Genomic DNA, 19,181 nt, shown 5'->3' with positions numbered 1-19,181 from the left:
GGTCTCTCGCTCCCTTTCTCTGCTGTGCGCGCGCTACACGTGCGCGCTCTTGCTTGCTCGATCTAGATTCCGGGAGATTTTTTAACTAATTTGCGGGCAATTCTGAAATTATCGTACATTATGGGATTTTTTTCATTATTGATCGTACAGAGGTCAAAATTATCGTACAAATACGATAATTATCGTACGTCTGGCAACACTGGTCGTGTGTAGTTAGGACACGGTTTGACGCTTTTTTCTTCTAGAAAAAAACTTTGTTGCATTATTTTCCTGTTATCTCTGTAAAGCTGCTTTGAAACAATCTGTATTGTAAAAAGCGCTATATAAACAAAGGTGACTTGACCTGACATTCTGTACCATTTTTAAATTCAGATATGCAATAGTGCCTTCTTAATTCCAAATATGTTTTTTTTTTACTTACATTCTATCTTATTCATTTACTGTAGTTTGTACCTTGCAGCCATGTATTACAATGAAAATGCAGACCGTGAGCAGGGAACAACATCAGCAGGACAAACTAGGTACAAGGTAATTTCCCCCAAAGTCAAAGGAGGGTGAATGCACGGCAAAGCCACTTAAAACAGCCCCTTTAGATGGTATGTTATAAAATGAATTTTATTTAAATACATCTACAAATACACTTTACACGTAGTGACACATTTGAGATGTTCTAAAGGAATAGGTTGTGTATCAAAATTAATTAATATAATGAATTTCCTTCTGAATGCTATGTTTTACAGAAAATGTGAATGACCTGATGAAGCTATAGATTTATAGAAAAGCTACAAAAAAATCCCCATTCCCACATTTCTGTCCACTCAGTTCAAAGGAGGAAGATATTGTCTGCCACGTCTCTAGCTTTAGTCAAGGGGCGGTCGAAATCCAACAAACTGTCCATCCGGATCAGGAAACTCCTGCTGAATCCGGAGCACAACACAGGATGGAAGAACAACCCTGATTTTACGTCCTATATAGCCCCAGCACCAGCTGGCAAAGCTTCGATGGGCGAGATAACGATACCGCCTGTAAAGAGAGTGGTGGACACTATTAACATTGAAGATAAAAAATGTACACATTTTGGAGAAAAACAATCATGTCTTAATTTTTTTTGCAGTGGTGTCATGAAATAACATTTATATTGGTTTAAAAAATATAATGTCATAAAATGTCATAAAAAACACTTACCCTTCTTCTGTTCTACGCCTCAAAGGTCCATAATCAGCTCTGTAAATGTTTAAAATGTTCTGCAGGGTGTAAGGATTCAAACAGTTCGGTTCGAAGCCTGGGTGGTGTGTCATGCATTTTAGAGGCTCTGAAATCTGATTCATTCGTCTTAAAACCTAAGGAAGACAAGCCACCAACTATTTATAATACTGTCAAAATTACAAGAGTAAAAGCCACTCATTTAAAATATGACCTCTTTCATTAAACCTTGTGCAGGATGCAGTACACAAGACTGTACACATTGCGTATACAGGCAGGAGCCATCTTTGGGAAACAGTCTCGACCAGTCGAGCCACAAACGCCGTGCTACGTGAGCTGAACTGTGACTTAAACCTATCGACTAGCACGACGTTCGTGGCTCGACTGGTCGAGACTTTTTCCCAAAGATGGCTCTTGCCTGTATACGGGACGTGTACTGTCTTTATAAAGTATCTTCTTATTAAACTGTCTGTACACTTACAAAGTTCTCAATGCTTCGGTTTGCATGTAGGGACCCTCATTATGCTACCGTGTTAGTGTGAGGCTATTTTGAGCCTTGTTAGTGGTATTAACTAGCGATTTCTGTTTACTTCTATTCGATGCCCCATATACTAGCGTTATAAGCTAATCAGTTTTTAGAGATAAAACTCTTTACATTCAATTATCATGAAAACACATCCCAGAGAACGATCGACTGGGTAACCATGTGTTAATTACCCCTAGGTTCATTTCTCGCCGGAATTGTCCTTTAAGGACAAAAATGTCCCCATTAAAACAGCAATATTTAAACCCAGGGTCATTTAACTATAAAATAATGCAGTCTTTGTTTATAGGCGTTGATTTCGTATACGTGCATAAAATCATTTTTTTACCAGATGGTGCCATTTTCTCAGGTTTGGCTTAAAAAGCAAATACTCGCTTTATTCCTGTTTTCTGCATATTATAAAGCCAACTGGATAAATTATGCAGCTATAATTGTGTGGGTGTGAAAAATTTTTTTGCGTGCGCGTGTAATATTTTTCGAGAGAGAAATGCTACTACTGCACTGCAAATCACTAATCCAACCACTGTGTGTACCAGTGGAGTTTTGCTGGCATCTAATGGGGTAATTTTGGTACTGTGTCCAAACAAAATATTACAGAAAGCTCTTCTTTTTTTAGATATCAACCTCAAATTTGGAACGCAACTTGTTTAGAAACTTGTTTTAAACTTTGTTTATGGCTTTAATTTTCCAGCAGTTTTAGAGTTCAAAATATTTCATAAAATATATATTTTATTTAAAATACTATCATTCAAATAATCGTAAATTAAAACCTTTATTGTTAACACATTACTTAGCACTCATTGAAATACTTGGAAATTTTAAATTTCAACCCTGGAGTGTTATTGGGGGTTATTACAAGACTTTATTTTTTACTTTTATGACTTAAAAAAAATGTATGTTGCAAACAAGGTCAATGAAGTTACCATATATGGTTCCTTGCTGGTGTTTGGTCATTGACAAAAAAGGATTGGTTTAATACATCTTTTGATGGTGTAATTTATTGTAGTACCTTTGGTATTTCCATGCAGCAGACATTTTCAACTTCGCTGGGCATTCTGTTACAGTTTTCACATCTGCACCTAAATAAACAACAAAAAGACACCAGTTTGTTTTTAAGCTGTATTTTATGTTATCATTTCAGGCAGAGGCGTGCACAGGCCTCCTCAGGGCAGGGGCGGAAGGACCAAAAAGAGCACTAAAAAAGTTCCTGTTTTTTTTTCCCTTTTTATCCTTCCTTTCCTTGGCATTCTATGAAAAGACGTGATAATTACAGTTATTAACTCACAGTTATTACCGCAACTTTTACAGTAGCATGGTAGGATAAATGTAACTCTTCCGTATTAGCTTAGCTTACCTTACCCTGCCGCAAAGGAAACTACCACTTCTGATCGTGGCACTCCGCAAAATGCTTCCGCCAAAAATGTTTTATATTATATATATTTTTTTATTATTATTGATAGTAGCAATGGTGTATACGTGTATTGTTATTTATTATAATATTTATAAGAATTATTATTATTTACAATTATCAGAGAGGGGCACAATACATTTTAAGACAAAAGGGGCAGGGGCTTGTGCACGCCACTGACATGAAGTCGTTGCAGTAAAGAAGATAAATTAAACCATTAAAACAATATATCTAAAAAATGTAAGTGTTAACTTACCACTGTGAAACGTTCTGCTGAAGTCGCAGTTCAGATTCATCGACTTGGTCATCTGCATTTTCAGGATCCGACTCCGGCTCGAACTGATATGGTAAAACTGATGACATAATTATTAATGTGTAAGTATAACTGTCATTATGATTGCTTTGCAAGCTGAAGCTTGTTATTATGGAAATGGGGCGTTATGAACTGAATCAGCTGGCCAATCAGAGCACACTGCGCTTTTAGGAAAAAGGGGCTTTGTAGAAATCAGTGCATTTTTGAAAGACTTTTAGAAAGACTTAGAAAGAGGAGCTACAATAATGTACAGCATAGGGACTTTCGCACCGGGTACTTCTAGGAACTTAGTTATAGGCGGTTCCCAGAGAACTAATGGTTCCCCGAGGAAAGTTTTCTTGGTTGCATTCACAGCGCCAGTGGGAACTCTGAAGTCTCGTAAGCCGCGCTTGTTTTTGTGACTTATTTTGACGGAGCGGCAGACCTTTATTTTGACGGCGCTGAGAGCACCAGAGCCTGAGCACACAGTGCTTGCATTCTCCGTGTTCATTAGTTTACGATCTGTCTTACCCGTTATTATTAGATAGAACTGTTATACATAGAAAGTAGACAGTAAGGTTTTAGCATATATGCCTTGTGGTTGATTATCCAGTGTCGCTAGCTGAGCAGAAATACATAATCATGTTTCTCTTGGTCCCCTCAAAGTTGCATTGGATTTTCTCCTTAGCGTAACGGTTAAGAGGCCCATCTATCACTGTTTTCCATGTTCATAGAATTCGTTTCTGGAGTAAATATATAGGCTAGGCTATAATCTGCGTGTTTACACAGCTTTTTTTTTAAATTGCGGGTGCTGGTGTTTCGAGTGCGTTCGGCCAATCAGCGAACACTAACGTCGCGGATAGTTCCTATAGTGCTGGTTTAGACCCGACTGAAGTAGGAGATAAATTAGTTCCTCCAAAAGGAGTTCCTAGAACTAAAATTGTCGTTCCGCCAATAATTCTAGGAACTGTGAAAAGGTTCCTCCGGTGCGAAAGCCCCTCATGTGAATTATTATTTATTTATTTTTACATTAAAGCATGTTAACATTTTTTATTACAACCAATACACAAAATAATTATCTTTGAAAAAGTATCATATGACCCCTTTTAAAATTACTCAAAATAATTGTTTTGTTCAAGCTTCTAATGTATTATTTTTCCTAATTAAATGTGTGACTTCATGTCATAATACGAATGTTCAATGTGGAAGTAGGATCTTCTCATGTTCGCTTGAAGGCAGCATTAGTATTTATCTGATCATGAGATCTCAATGTCTGTCCACATGAGGGACCCGCTCCATGTCAAATAAAACCACTTTAATTAGGACACTCATATATGACATTCTTCAAAAGAATAATTTAGTTCTGTAGAGGAGCACATTTTAATGAGGATCAAATGACTAAGTTCAGCTTTGAGAATTAAACCAACCTGTGTGTTTCACACTGAATGCTTCCTCAATCGTCATGTCTTCACTCTCCTCTTTAATAAATGCCATCTTTGTTTGTTCTTCAGTTTCTTCTTGTTTCACAACGAATGCTTCATCAATCTTCATTTCTTCACTTTCCTCTTTAATAAACTCCATCTTTGTTTGTTCCTCTGTATCTTCTTGTTTAACTATGAATGCTTCTATCTTCATTTCTTCACTCTCCACTATAATAAATCCTATCTTGGTTTGTTCCTCGGTATCTTCTTGTTTCACGCTGCTCACTTCTCCAATCTTGATTTCTTCACTCTCCTCTTTAATAAATGCCATCTTTATAATAGTGTCTGGTGGATCTCTGCAGTCGCTTCAATTTGTCCTGTTTAAGATGAGAATAATTAACAGCAATAAAAATTAATTCAAACTAAATCTATGGGTGCGTCCAGATAAGGGTGTCTCAAACCACCCCCAGCAAATTAATAATACAACGTAAATTATACAAGTTTAAACTTGGTATGATTTGTATATTATAGCCTATTTAATAGATTACATTTTCAAGAACACATTTGCAGCTGGTTTGTAAAAGCAGTAATTAATTACACGTGTGTTTGTTTACTAGTCGCATTTACACTGTTTCGACCAGCATGTCTCGTCAGCATTCGGTGATTCGAGCTAATTCGAATCAATGAATCATAACATGAAGCATATGATTCAATTGACTCGGTGTATCAAAAAGCTCCGTTATTCCATCATTACTTTCTCCATTGACCGAATGGTTTTACGATAAACTGATTCACGTTATACGACGCGAAATGAGACGCAGCTTTTTATTACTCATGTGTGGATGCACTTACTTCACAAAATTAACGTTATTTATAGATAAAGTAATACAATTGTTCATTTAATGCGGAATAATTAATTTAAGGTCGCCTCTAATAATTATGAGAATCGACTGAACGATTTTTTATCGATTTAAACACTGAAATGCTTAAAAACACAAACCTTTCTTCAGCCGAATCACAACAGGCCTCGAGCCGCATACTTATGACGTCACACAGTCAGACCAAAATAAAAGTCCCATTCACACGCTGCTGTCTAAAATAACAAAGTGCAAAGAAAATTACATGCAAAACACACACATAGTAACAAATAATAAGAAATAAGGTGTTCATATTATTCAATCCTTGGAGAAATGCAAATACATGTTGTCTAATGATGCGCTGAAAGAGTTTGTACCACTTCTTATATAAGATGCAAAACAAGTCATGTTTGGGTGCAGAAACCATTTATACCAGGGGCTGGTAACTTCTTTTTCAGTACCAAGACATATTTCAATTGATGTTTGGAATGCATTTTTTCTAAAGTGCCATAGCAGAAACTAATTATTATACAATAAACAATGTTTTATTTTAATAAATCAAACCTTATTAGGGCCACAGATGAACACAGAAACAATATACAGTAGGTAACATGTTCCAATATGTTTTAAAAATTGTGTAAAATTTAATTGTGACTGTGTGTTTATCCTCTTTGATTCATTTCAACTCTTGTCTCTTGTCAACTCTTGAGATGGATAAAAAAAACTTATTTAAAAAAAAATATATATATTAAATGAAACAAAATTAAGTCTTATTTATGCATTGTTTTATTGATATTGTTTTTTAAAAACTATTTACAACATTAAAAAAACGAGTTTAAAAACAATTTTTTAAGATGTGGCGCTCTTTTATTGACTATGTTGATAAGTCTGTTTAAATAATGCCACTACTATTGACACTTTTTTATTTTTTATTATTTATTATCATTACTTTTTTATCTATGTATTTGTTGTATTTGGTTGGAGGTTAATGTTTGTTAGCATGTTTGTAAGTATTGTATGTATGCGTGATGTATATTGTGAAAATCAATAAAAACAAACTTTGAAAGAAAGAAAAACATGAGTTTGAGAACATGGAAAAACAATAACACGAAATTAAAATGGACAGTAACGGAAAAGAAAACAGATGTGGCTGAGCTGCTACAGATCCTGGTATCCTCTGTAATTTATGTGCTGTTGTTCGTGGGTGTTACGTGCCACGCGCACTCACATATAGAGCGGAAACCTATTAAAAGGTGCCGCCCGGAGTTCCATCTCCTGCTCCATTAAAACACACAATGAAACATGGTAACCCCAAAAAAAGTCAATGTTTATTGTTACATGTAGGGGTAAGAATTCATTCGGTTTGAAAGGTAAAGTATACTCAAAAAGGAGAGGGTTCAGTCAGCCGCAAAAACAACAAACAAAAACGAGTCTTCTAACTAAATTTTAGTTCATCTTCCCTGGATTTCAGAAATAAACAAAAGTACACAATTCTTACCTCCCTGCTAGCCAGTAAACAGGAGAAAACAAGGTTAAAAGATAATAGCGCTTCTGACCCTCTCAACAGTATTAATAAAGAATGCAGGACGTCACATTTACCGGCCTATACCGCTAACAGTCAACACGCCGTTCACTGGCGGGTTATTCTATCACAGAAACACACGACAGCCAACCGGCTTTCAACACCACTGTTGCGCAAAACTCGTTCACAAAAACACACTTTCTACAACAGCGTGAAGCAGGAGGGGGAACTCGATGACCGAGCCTTCCAGACAGCTTATATTCACGCGTCGAGTCCATCAGCCCCGCCCATCTAAGCAGCTGCACCTGTTACACTCAAATGAGCGCAAAGCGACAGGGAGAGAGAGAGAGAGAGAGAGAGAGAGAGAGAGAGAGAGAGAGAGAGAGAGAGAGAGAGAGAGAGAGAGAGAGAGAGAGAGAGAGAGAGAGAGAGAGAGAGAGAGAGAGAGAGAGAGAAGAAAAGAGCACAACAAGAAAACCTGCACACACTCACAGTTCTTGTTAACCACATTTACGTTCTGACAAAAGATTCTGATAAAAGATTAAAGTCTCCCTCCCCAAAAGATTAATGGTTACATCACATTGATCTCACATTAATGCGCACTTACTTGACAGGTTCAGTACTGTACACTCTGGACAGCGCATCGGCGATTAGGTTTTCAGCGCCGCGCTTATGGACAATTTCCAAATTGAACTCTTGAAGTGCGAGGGACCAACGCATTAAGCGATGGTTTGTATTGTACATGCGATTGAGAAAAACTAACGGATTGTGGTCCGTGTACACTCTGATAGGAAACGTAGAACCCCCCAGATAAACTTCAAAATGTTTCACTGCCATCAATAATGCGAGAGCCTCCTTCTCAATGGTGCTATATTTGTACTGACAGCTGTTAAACTTTTTCGAGAAGTAACACACCGGTCTATTGATGTTCTTTTCAGATGTCTGCAGAAGGACAGCTCCTGCACCAACCATACTCGCGTCAACCTCAAGTTGGAAAGGGATTTCAAAATCAGGTGCGGCCAGGATTGGGGCATTACATAAAAGATCTTTCGTTCCTGAAAATGCGCGTTCACATACAGAAGTCCACTTAAAACTTTGTGATGGTCGGAGAAGATCTGTTAGAGGTGCAACAAGAGTGGCAAAATTGCGACAAAACCCACGGTAATATCCAGCCATTCCGATGAAGCGGCGTAACTCACGTTTGTTCGTGGGCCTAGGAAACTCCGTTATAGCCACAACCTTGGCATCTAGTGGGCAAACTTGACCTTGACCCACACGTTTGCCAAGATAGGTGACGTAGGCTTTGGCGAATTCACATTTTGTGAGGTTCACAGTCAATGACGCATCAGCTAATCGGAAGAACACCTCACATAACGTTTCAACATGTTCTTCCCACGTGGAAGAATACACAACTATATCATCAAGATATGCAGTACAATTTTGTATATCACACAGTACCAACTGCATTAGGCGCTGGAACGTGGACGGGGCGTTCCGCATCCCGAACGCCATTACAGAGTATTGGCAGAAGTAGTCAGGTGTGACAAATGCAGAGATTTCAGCAGCGCGCGGAGTAAGGGGCACCTGCCAGTAGCCCTTAAGCAGGTCAAGTTTCGAAACGAACTTTGCAGGTCCGACTCTATCGATGCAATCATCTATCCTTGGTAAAGGAAAACAGTCAGGTTTGGTAACGGAATTAACTTTCCGGTAGTCAGTACAGAAACGAGATGATGAATCGGCTTTAGGTACCAACAGGCTGGGGGAACTCCACGCGCTCTGACTTGGTTTTGCTAAACCGTTTCGTAACATGTATTCAACCTCTGATTTCATGATACTACGTTTTTGAGGATTCACTCTATACGGGTGTTGTTTAATTGGAGCCGCATCTCCAACGTCGATGTCATGAAACAACACATTTGTGCGAGACAGAACATCAGAGAAAATACTGGGAAAACTGTCAATCAATTTTACGATACTTCCTCTTTGATAATCTGATAAGTGACTAAGGAAGGTATGCAAATTGTTGAGTACGCTAGAGTTTTGCAAGCTTCCTACCAGCGCTGGGATATTCCCTCCAACTTCATCCTCAACGTTGCACTGGAGAGTAGAAGGGGCCACCAATGTCACACTTTTAACTGACGCTTCAACTTGATCTCTTGCATGATAAGGCTTTAACATGTTAATATGACAATTTTGTCTCTTTTTCCTACGATCTGGCGTTCTCAGTATATAATTTGTTTCACTCACTTTTTTTTCTACAATATAAGGACCAGTAAATCGGGACCGCAAGGATGACCCAGGAACTGGTAATAAGGCCAGCACGGATTCACCTGGATCAAACGAACGAGCAACACTTTTGCGATCGTAATAATCCTTCATAGTAGCTTGAGAGCCTGCTAGGTTCAACTTCGCGAGATCACAAGCGTGCTCCAAACGCTTACGGAGTGAATCTACATACTCAGTTACAGGCACAAGCGCAACCTCATTCTCAAGTATTTGTTCAATCAGAAGCTTAAGGGGGCCACGAACCGCATGACCGAACACCAACTGCATTGGGCTGAAGCCTAGAGAGTCTTGCACAGTTTCTCGAACGGCGAAAAGTAATAAGGGCAAACACTCATCCCATTCTTTTCCCGTTTCTACGCAGTAGACACGCAGCATGGTTTTGAGCGTTTGATGGAACTGCTCCAACGCTCCCTGCGACTGCGGATGATAAGCGCTGGACATCTGAAGTGAAACCGGAATTTTAGTCAGCACCTGTTTGAAAAGCTTTGATGTAAAATTAGTTCCGCGGTCTGTTTGGATTACATGCGGCAGGCCAAAAAGAGAGCAAAATTTGATTAGTTCCTTTACAACGGTTTTGGCTTTTAAGTTACGGAGGGGAATCGCCTCGGGAAACCGAGTGGCAGCGCACATCAGCGTGAGAATATATTGGTGTCCACTTTTCGATCTTGGGAGCAGTCCGACACAGTCCAATATTAGTCGTTCGAACGGCTCCCCCACCACGGGAATTGGGCGTAAGGGTGCGGGGCGCACAACCTGATTAGGCTTCCCCGCGATCTGACACGCACGACAAGTACGGCAATATTTTGCGACACTTGCTTTCACTCTGGGCCAATTAAAGTATTTCGTAACACGCTGAAAGGTTTTATTGATTCCAAAGTGCCCTGCCATTAGATGATCGTGGGCAAGTTCAAGCACTACAGAACGATAGCACATAGGCACAACAATTTGATAAGCATGGTTTACGTCAGTTTTGTCCTCAACCATTGGAAGCCACTTGCGCATTAAGACATCCCCATCCCAATAATAACCTATCCTTACACAAGCGAGATCATCTTTTGTTTTTACTGCGGTTTCAACACACCGCAACAAAGACGAATCTGACTTTTGTGCCATACTAAGTGGTTTACGGCCGATAAGTGTTTGCCGCTGAGTACGCCCGTCAGAGCTCGTCTCTAAGACATTGTCATTCACTGACAATGACAACTCCGTAGGTTTTGAACGTAACAGAAACGAATCAGATAAATCAACAGTGTCTGCAAATTTCTGTGACTGTGAGCGCGTCACCGCACACGCTGGAAACAAAGGAGAGACAGGCAGCAAAACCGAATCTTTCGCAGGACACTCGGACACTAAGGGAAAAGGGAAAACATTGCCTCCAGCCAAATCGTTACCCAGGATGAAATCTATACCTTCCACTGGTAGTCTAACACAGACTCCCACGTTTACTATGCCCGAGACTAGCTCGGATTTCAGAAACACAGAGTGAACAGGAATTTTAATGCACCCTAGCTCAATTCCACGAACTAATATATCAGTCCCTGTAAACGTCTCCGCGGACAATGGAAGAACATTTTCGCGAATAAATGAATGAGCAGCGCCAGTGTCGCGCAACATAGACACAGGTTTTGACGTACTGTCTGACGTACTGTCTGGAGAAATAGAAACAGAACCGCTCATCAGGAAGGGTTTAAACAACTCCATCCCAGGCGAAAACGATTCAGCCGATCCTACCTGCGGTTCAAGTACCACATGTGCAACGCTTTCGCTTTAACCGCCGCATTCTTTTGTTTCCACGCCTTGCAGTCCGCAATTAAATGACTGGGATCAAGACAGAAGAAACACGCGCGTTTAGACTCTGTGGGTTTAAAAAAAATTCCCCCGGGCGCGCTCGTACGAGCGTCTGTCTTTAATGATCGCCCAAACGCTGCATTCCTCTCAGCATACGATCTAATGTTTTGATTCTGACGGGCCGTGGCATCAGCAAACACTGCAGCCTCCGACAAAGAAGAAACCTTTTGTTCATTCAGGTGCAACACTACGTTTTCAGGAAGACAACCTTTGAAATCCTCCAGTAGTATTAACTCCTGGAGACGTTCAAACGTTGTAGCATCAGACGCAATACACCACTTCTCTAACATTGCTCTTTTATCATGCGCGAATTCTACGAAAGTCTGTCTAGCTGCTTTAGTATGATTTCTGAATTTTTGCCTGTAAGCTTCGGGCACAAGTTCATATGCTCGAAGAACCGCTGTTTTTACTATATCATAATCCAGAGAGTCTTCAATGGGCAAGGCAGAACAAACCTCTTGTGCCTTGCCCATGAAGCTGCTCTGTAACATTACCGCCCACATATCTTTAGGCCAGCGCAGCTTTCCCGCTACCCTCTCAAAAGCAGTAAAGTAGGCATCTACCTCCGACTCTCTAAATTGGGGAACGAGTTTCATGTACCGGGTTGGATCAAACTGACTTAACCCACGGGAACCCTGTGACACATCAATGGGAGGCTGTTCTCGCTCCTCCCGTTTAGTTAAACGAATCAGCTCTAATTCCTGAAAAGCTAGGATACGCGTTTCGTGCTCTTGACGCTTAATTTGTAATTCTAGTTCTTTTAATTTCAGTGCCATAACAGGATCAAATTCACGTGGGGCAGGCACCCCTGATTTTTCGGTCACAATACCAAGAGAGATCATCTCCGACAAAATTTCGGTTTTGATATCAGCTTTTACTCTATCAGAGCATGCTACACAACTGCTTGTTCAGGCGCTTGTTCTATCCAGACTGGACTATTGTAATGCTCTCCTGGCTGGTCTCCCAGCTTGCACTGTCAAACATCTGCAACTGATCCAGAATGCTGCAGCTAGAGTGGTCTTCAACGAGCCGAAGAGGGCACACGTCACTCCTCTCCTAACAAAATTGCACTGGTTGCCGATTGCCGCTCGCATCAAATTCAAGTCACTGACGTTTGCCTACAGAACAACCACTGGCACTGCTCCCTCATACCTGAACTCATTACTTCAGACTTATGTGCCATCCAGAAACTTGGGCTCTGCAAGCGAGCGCCGTCTTGTGGTGCCATCTCAAAGAGGCACAAAATCTCTTTCTCGGACCTTTACCATGACTGTTCCCTACTGGTGGAATGATCTGCCTAACTCAGCCAGAGCCGCTGAGTCTGTACCCATTTTTAAGAAATTGCTGAAGACATATCTTTTTCGGCAGCATTTAATCCAGTAATACTAACACACTCTTCTCTATTCTAACAAAAAAAAAAATACTGTACGTTGTACTGTGAAGGGTCATAGCACTTACATACTGTTGGTCTACTGCTAGTTTAATTGCTTCTATTGTTTCTCATTTGTAAGTCGCTTTGGATAAAAGCGTCTGCTAAATGAATAAATGTAAATGTAAATGTTACTGCTGAAGGCGAAACGGATATTTTAAAGCTCTCTGCAATTTGCAGTAATTCTTTTTTATTTAAGCGATCCAACTGCTCCACCGATGGAGAGTTAACAAAAGCTTCAACCTCACTCTCCATATTCCCTTCCCCACCACTACTATTTTAACTCGTTAGACAAGAAGAAGAAAAACACTTAAATTTTACTCACCAAATTTTTGAAGCTTCCGGTTTTTTTGTGATTGAGGATTTATGAATTTTGATGACGAGCCCCCATTATGTTACGTGCCACACGCACTAACATATAGAGCGGAAACCTATTAAAAGGTGCCGCCCGGAGTTCCATCTCCTGCTCCATTAAAACACACAATGAAACATGGTAACCCCCAAAAAAAGTCAATGTTTATTGTTACATGTAGGGGTAAGAATTCATTCGGTTTGAAAGGTAAAGTATACTAAAAAAGGAGAGGGTTCAGTCAGCCGCAAAAACAACAAACAAATCTTCTAACTAAATTTTAGTTCATCTTCCCTGGATTTCAGAAATAAACAAAAGTACACAATTCTTACCTCCCTGCTAGCCAGTAAACAGGAGAAAACAAGGTTAAAAGATAATAGCGCTTCTGACCCTCTCAACAGTATTAATAAAGAATGCAGGACGTCACATTTACCGGCCTATACCGCTAACAGTCAACACGCCGTTCACAGGCGGGTTATTCTATCACAGAAACACACGACAGCCAACCGGCTTTCAACACCACTGTGTTGCGCAAAACTCGTTCACAAAAACACACTTTCTACAACAGCGTGAAGCAGGAGGGGGAACTCGATGACCGAGCCTTCCAGACAGCTTATATTCACGCGTCGAGTCCATCAGCCCCGCCCATCTAAGCACCTGTTACACTCAAATGAGCGCAAAGCGACAGGGAGAGAGAGAGAGAGAGAGAGAGAGAGAGAGAGAGAGAGAGAGAGAGAGAGAGAGAGAAGAAAAGAGCACAACAAGAAAACCTGCACACACTCACAGTTCTTGTTAACCACATTTACGTTCTGACACGTAACACTGGGTATAACGTGAGCAAGACAAGACAGTTACAATATCATGATTATGCTTAAATAAGACACCTATTATAACCAAATCACATTTATTTAAATATTGAATATCACTATATACATTTATTATTCAGTCTAGCACTTTCAAATATGACAATTTATACTAAATAATAATACATTTACAGTATAATTTTGTAATTAAAAAAAAAAATATTGCAAAAAAAGTCTCCTTAAGGCTCAAAAATAAAGACGTTGATAACAAAATTATGTGCAGTGCATGTAAATCTTTGAAAACCTTTATTTTTCTTTGTGCACTTTTCATCACAAACCCACACATTTTGCTCTCTTTTCTGCTGTCTTTTTTGCGGGTCAAAATATTTTGCTTGCGAGTTGAAAAGTTTAGCTTGTGAATTGAAAAGTTTTGCATGTGAATTGAAAAGTTTTGCTTGCAAATTAAAAAGTTTTGCTTGCAAATTAAAAAGTTTTGCTTGCAAATTGAAAAGTTTTGCTTGGCGTGAGGCTGTACCTCAGTGGGCGGCCTCTAACTGTCAGGGGTTGGGGGGTGGTGAAAGGAGCGAGGACTCAAATGCAAAACAATGAGCTTTTATTAATAAAAATAAAACTAAATGCAAAAAAAACTACCACGAGGGGGAAAACAAGACAGACTTGACTCAACAGCAGGGAAACACAGCGTAAATACAACGACGAAACAACACAGGACTTTCTTCTTCTTCTTCTTCTTCTTCTTCTTCTTCTTCTTCTTGTTTCTGACCGCTCACTCCATAGGCAGCACAGGACTGAAAACACAAGGAGAATAAATAGGGAAAACAAGGAGGAGGTAACAAGGGAGGACAGGTGGGGAAAATAAATAAATAATCAGGTAACAAGATGGGAGGGGCTAGACAATCGACAGGAGAACACATACATACACCGGCACATCCGGGAACTTAACTGTCAATTTTGTAAACCGCCCCTTTTTAGGGGAAAACAAACCAGACTTCCCATAGACTTCAATACAAAATAGCGGCACAAAACAACGAAATCACTTAGATGAAATATGTTGAGTAATTATATGTCCACCCTGCCTTCCATAGAGCGTGAACGATACATTTATAAACTTAATTTGGGCAACTTAAAAACATGTCCCTTCATTCTACCAGCGTCAAATTGGTCTGACAACCCCACCCAGTGGCCAGAAGTGTCTTACCCGGACATTTACTCGTACCTCATCGAGACAGCCCAGCAGTTATCTATCTAATAGTATAACACGATGATCATGATATATTGTAAAATATTGGAATTGTGGGAAGCTTACATAACTTAAACTTTATGCTTAAGGTTGCTAGTGTCCTGCTTCTTTCTAATCAAGCTTGAGATGTCAATACATTTTTATTGAGATACTATTGTTCAATAATGTTTAGCTAGTCTGTGCAGTGAAGAGTATCATACTTTATTTTAATGATGGTGTTGTTTCATTTATAGGAATTATAATATTATATTACAAATATTATTGGTGCACCCAACCACGCAACAACTCTTTGGCATGTTTGTAAGGGTTAGTACACGTCCTCAATCCGATACTGTGTATGGCGGTCGCCGGTTTTGTTTTCCCCTAAATGAAGTTTTATGTAACAAAGTTCGGGAGGAGCATGTTCAGGTAATCATCCAATCAGCACGAGAAGGAGCCAGTATAAATAAAGCCTTTCCTTACCTCCTGTCTCATGACTAATTTCTCCAGTGTTGGGCAAGCTACTTGGAAAATGTAGTGAGCTAAGCTAGCAGTTACTCTACATTAAATGTAGCTTCACTACACTGAAGCTACCACCCTGGGAAATGTAGCAAGCTAAGCTACAACAATATGGCAAAAGTAGTTTACTACATCTAAGCTACTTTTTCAAATATAATTTTTATATTGAAATGCTATCTCAGTGATCAATAAAACTGTAAGTCAAACAGATAGGCAAGCGTAATTGTTCAGTTCAATTGTTTATTTAACAACTGTTCCAAACCAATTTGGCAACAAAAACAAACAAAAAATGTGATCCACATAATAACAAAACCAGGTGTGTGTGTGTGTGTATTCACGTGTATGTGTTTGTTTGTGTGTGAGAGTGTGTGTGTATTCATTTGTATGTGTTTGTTTGTGTGTGTGTGTGTGTGTGTGTGTGTGTGTGTGTGTGTGTGTGAGAGAGAGTGTGTGTGTATTCATGTATATGTGTTTGTTTGTTTGTGTGTATTCATGTGTGTGTGTGTGTGTGTGTGTGTGTGTGTGTGTGTGTGTGTGTGTGTGTGTGTGTAAGATAACTATCTCTCTCCATGGAAACAAGTTTCTGCCACCACATATCAAGAGGTGGCCAGGCTGGACCCTGAGCTTTTTAACAAGAGGTGTTTATTCACGCGACATAATAGAAGCTTTTCAAAATTTGCATCGGAAAGACGGTTTCTCTTTGGTCGGAAAATGTCTTTTCCTACACTAAAGAGTCGTTCACAAGCTGCACTAGCAGGGACTCCTGTGTTGTACTTCAGGAAGATCTTCTTCATCATCGGCAAGTTTTGGAATGCATTGACAAGGTTGGTTTCGGGTGATTGCAAGTAGCTGTCCACTTCATTCAGAACTGTTCTTGTTCTGAGTGATGGGAAGTATCCAGTTATTTCATCGCCATCATCAGTTGGGTCCTCGCCATCTGTCTGCATGTGATCATCTGGATATTGAGTGTGAAGCAGGTTAACTTCTGCTTTCAGGTTTGACAAAACATCAGCCTTCTTTCCACTGGGGATGTACGCCAATCTGAACATAGGATGAGCTGCAGAGGCTATGAGCAACCTTGTATCTTGAAAAATGTATCCAAACCTCCTCTTCACCCCACTGATGATGGCATCTACCAGTGGATTACAGTGATGCATGTTTGCCTCATGCTTCATCTGCTCCATTTTATTGAGGAGAATTGAGATCGTTGGCACCAACACTCCTGTGTAGGCCATTTTATCTGATTGTAGTACGTCAAGGGCCTTGGCCAGAGGCGCCATAACCTTAAAGATGCACAGGAAAGACAAGGAATAAATAACAATTACTCAAAAGTAATAATAATATAAGTTTTCTTATTTTTAATCATCTAAACTCTGATAGACGTATGTGGAATGTGGTTGCCTTTGTTCAGACAGATACATGGATTACAGCATGAACATCGGTTAACTTAAGTACATGTCAAAAAAAAGGTAATATTTACCTGAACATACTCCTGTATGAAGGTGAGTTCTGTTGCTTTGAAGCGAGTCACCAGAAGCTTCTCACAGGTCTCCTGGAGGTCTTGTTCTTTTGTCAGAATACAGGTATTCAAGCGCTCCATGGCATGGTAAGTGGAGTTCCACCTTGTTGGACTGGGAACTATCAGCTGGCACCCTAGCTTGTCTTTGATAATGTCTGAAGCTTGTGTGCTTCTGTGTTGCTTGTTCCACAGTCCCTGGCATTTGCTAATTGTTGATCGTGATACTTTTTTAAAGGCCTCTGACTGGGTCAAAGCACTCTCAATGTCTCTCGTTGCAACCAGGTTGAGGGTGTGGCAGGCACATCGCTGATGAAGTGGGAGACTGTAGTCTTCTTCCGTTTCATTAAAAATGTCTGTGACATCTATGAAGACAGTGTGCCCCTCCTCTTCTTCCTCATCCTCCTCTTCTCTGTCTTGAATGGTTCTTTGAGCTTCTGCAAAGACACTGAAAGCCTTCACAAAATTTGAACCATTATCTGTGGTTGTAACGGTCACCTTGTCTTTTATGTTGAAATCTCTGTGCACGTCTTGCAACATCTCAGCTAAAACATCATACGTGTGGCGCCCTAGGATCCTGCGACAGGCTAATGCCCCAGAGCAGATGCTCAGTGTTTCTTGGTTTATCCAGTGGATAGTCACCCCAAGGAAGCTTCTGTTGTTTGACGACCACGCATCTGTTGTGGTACATACATGATTCTGTTTGGACAAAATCATAGACAGTGTGCTTTTCATTGATGCATACTCATCCTCAAGCATTCTTCCCAATGTTCTCCTGGACATCAAATGCATAGAGGGTAAAATCTCTCTAAATAAATCTGTGTATTCTGGTCTCTCCACAGTGTGAAGTGGATGCAGTCCTTGAATGATGAAGTTAAGGATCAATTTGTCAAATCTCTCTTGTGTTAGGGTGGGTCTACCTCCTCTGAAATACTGTGCTACACTGCCTTGTATGAGAGGAACAGGGTGTTCCTCCTCCTCATTCCTGGTTGCACTCCTTTTCTTGGCGTGCTCACGTTCCATTTCCATGGAAGCCATTTTATTTGGGTGAACCCTCTATAAAATGTTAAAAACAAAATAATTTCAGAATAATCTAAACTTTTTACTTTAAACTTTGTATCTGATCCTTAATTCTTTCCCCACCTCTTCCCTCATATATGTGCTGTATTTGTTTATTTATTTAAGTTTGGGTAACACACACTTTTATAATAATGTTCAGTTATAAGTCCCTTAAAAGTTAGTTAATGCTGAACTAATCATACTCAATACTACTCAATAAAGTACTTGAATTTATGAATGTAGTCATGTTTTATAAAATGATTAGTTCATTAACTAATAATTTATAAATTACATAACTGAATAACAAAACATTTATAAAATGTTATTATCATATCACTTTTTATTCATTTATGAATATATAATAATGATGTTTTGTAAATGATTAGTTCGTCATTAACTAATAACTTTTATTACATGGCTTGGTTGAATTCATAGGTTGAATTCTAATGTAGAATGCGGTCTGTTATTTCTTGATAACTGACGCTGCAGACCGTTGCCATGAAAACAGAGCGTTACCATGGGCGCATGATTCTAACCGTAGAGACGTAGCGGACTACTTTCTTTAGCGGAAGCAATATAAATCGTTTTTAAATCAATAAACTCCTTTTTAAATCAATAATTTGTGTAAATTTTTTTATTTATTTGTTAGGTAGCCATGTAATAAGCGGGATAATGTAGAGTGAGGCGGTTGTTATAGCGAATACAACACCTTCAGGCTGATCGGGACCCCGACGCGAAGCGGTAGCTACGTTAACTTAACAACCGTCACACTCTACGTTACATCAATGACTTTTAACTGAGTTAATAAAACATTTATAAAATGTTACTGTTATCGTACCACTTGTTAATCATTTATTGGTGGTTGTGTTAGCTATCCTATTCGGGAAT

At 39.6% G+C, this 19,181-nt stretch overlaps 2 protein-coding genes across 4 annotated transcripts; both read right to left on the bottom strand.

Moving 5' to 3' along the window:
- Window positions 1-369: 369 nt before the first annotated feature.
- Window positions 370-5,913, bottom strand: LOC307004073 (uncharacterized protein). Of its 3 annotated transcripts, none has more exons than XM_079623019.1 (6): window positions 5,869-5,913; window positions 4,875-5,245; window positions 3,412-3,508; window positions 2,757-2,826; window positions 1,186-1,340; window positions 370-1,023 (listed from the first exon to the last, which is right to left on the bottom strand). In XM_079623019.1, exons 2-6 carry the CDS (start codon window positions 5,197-5,199, stop codon window positions 861-863), a joined length of 810 nt encoding a protein of 269 aa, XP_079479145.1. In that variant the 5' UTR covers window positions 5,200-5,245; window positions 5,869-5,913; the 3' UTR covers window positions 370-860. The 3 variants fall into 3 exon arrangements, with proteins under 3 accessions (XP_079479145.1, XP_079479144.1, XP_079479143.1); XM_079623018.1 differs by lacking the exon at window positions 5,869-5,913 and adding an exon at window positions 5,467-5,709; XM_079623017.1 differs by lacking the exon at window positions 5,869-5,913 and adding an exon at window positions 5,496-5,544.
- Window positions 5,914-15,811: 9,898 nt separating this feature from the next.
- LOC307004111 (E3 SUMO-protein ligase ZBED1-like) lies at window positions 15,812-18,515 on the bottom strand. Its single transcript, XM_079623060.1, has 2 exons — window positions 17,199-18,515; window positions 15,812-17,001 (listed from the first exon to the last, which is right to left on the bottom strand). Exons 1-2 carry the CDS (start codon window positions 18,270-18,272, stop codon window positions 16,315-16,317), a joined length of 1,761 nt encoding a protein of 586 aa, XP_079479186.1. The 5' UTR covers window positions 18,273-18,515; the 3' UTR covers window positions 15,812-16,314.
- Window positions 18,516-19,181: the final 666 nt, after the last annotated feature.

Source organism: Phoxinus phoxinus (assembly GCF_949152265.1).
Source record: "Phoxinus phoxinus genome assembly, chromosome: 9".
Classification (NCBI taxonomy): domain Eukaryota; kingdom Metazoa; phylum Chordata; class Actinopteri; order Cypriniformes; family Leuciscidae; genus Phoxinus; species Phoxinus phoxinus.
This window is presented reverse-complemented; position numbering and strand designations above follow the sequence as displayed.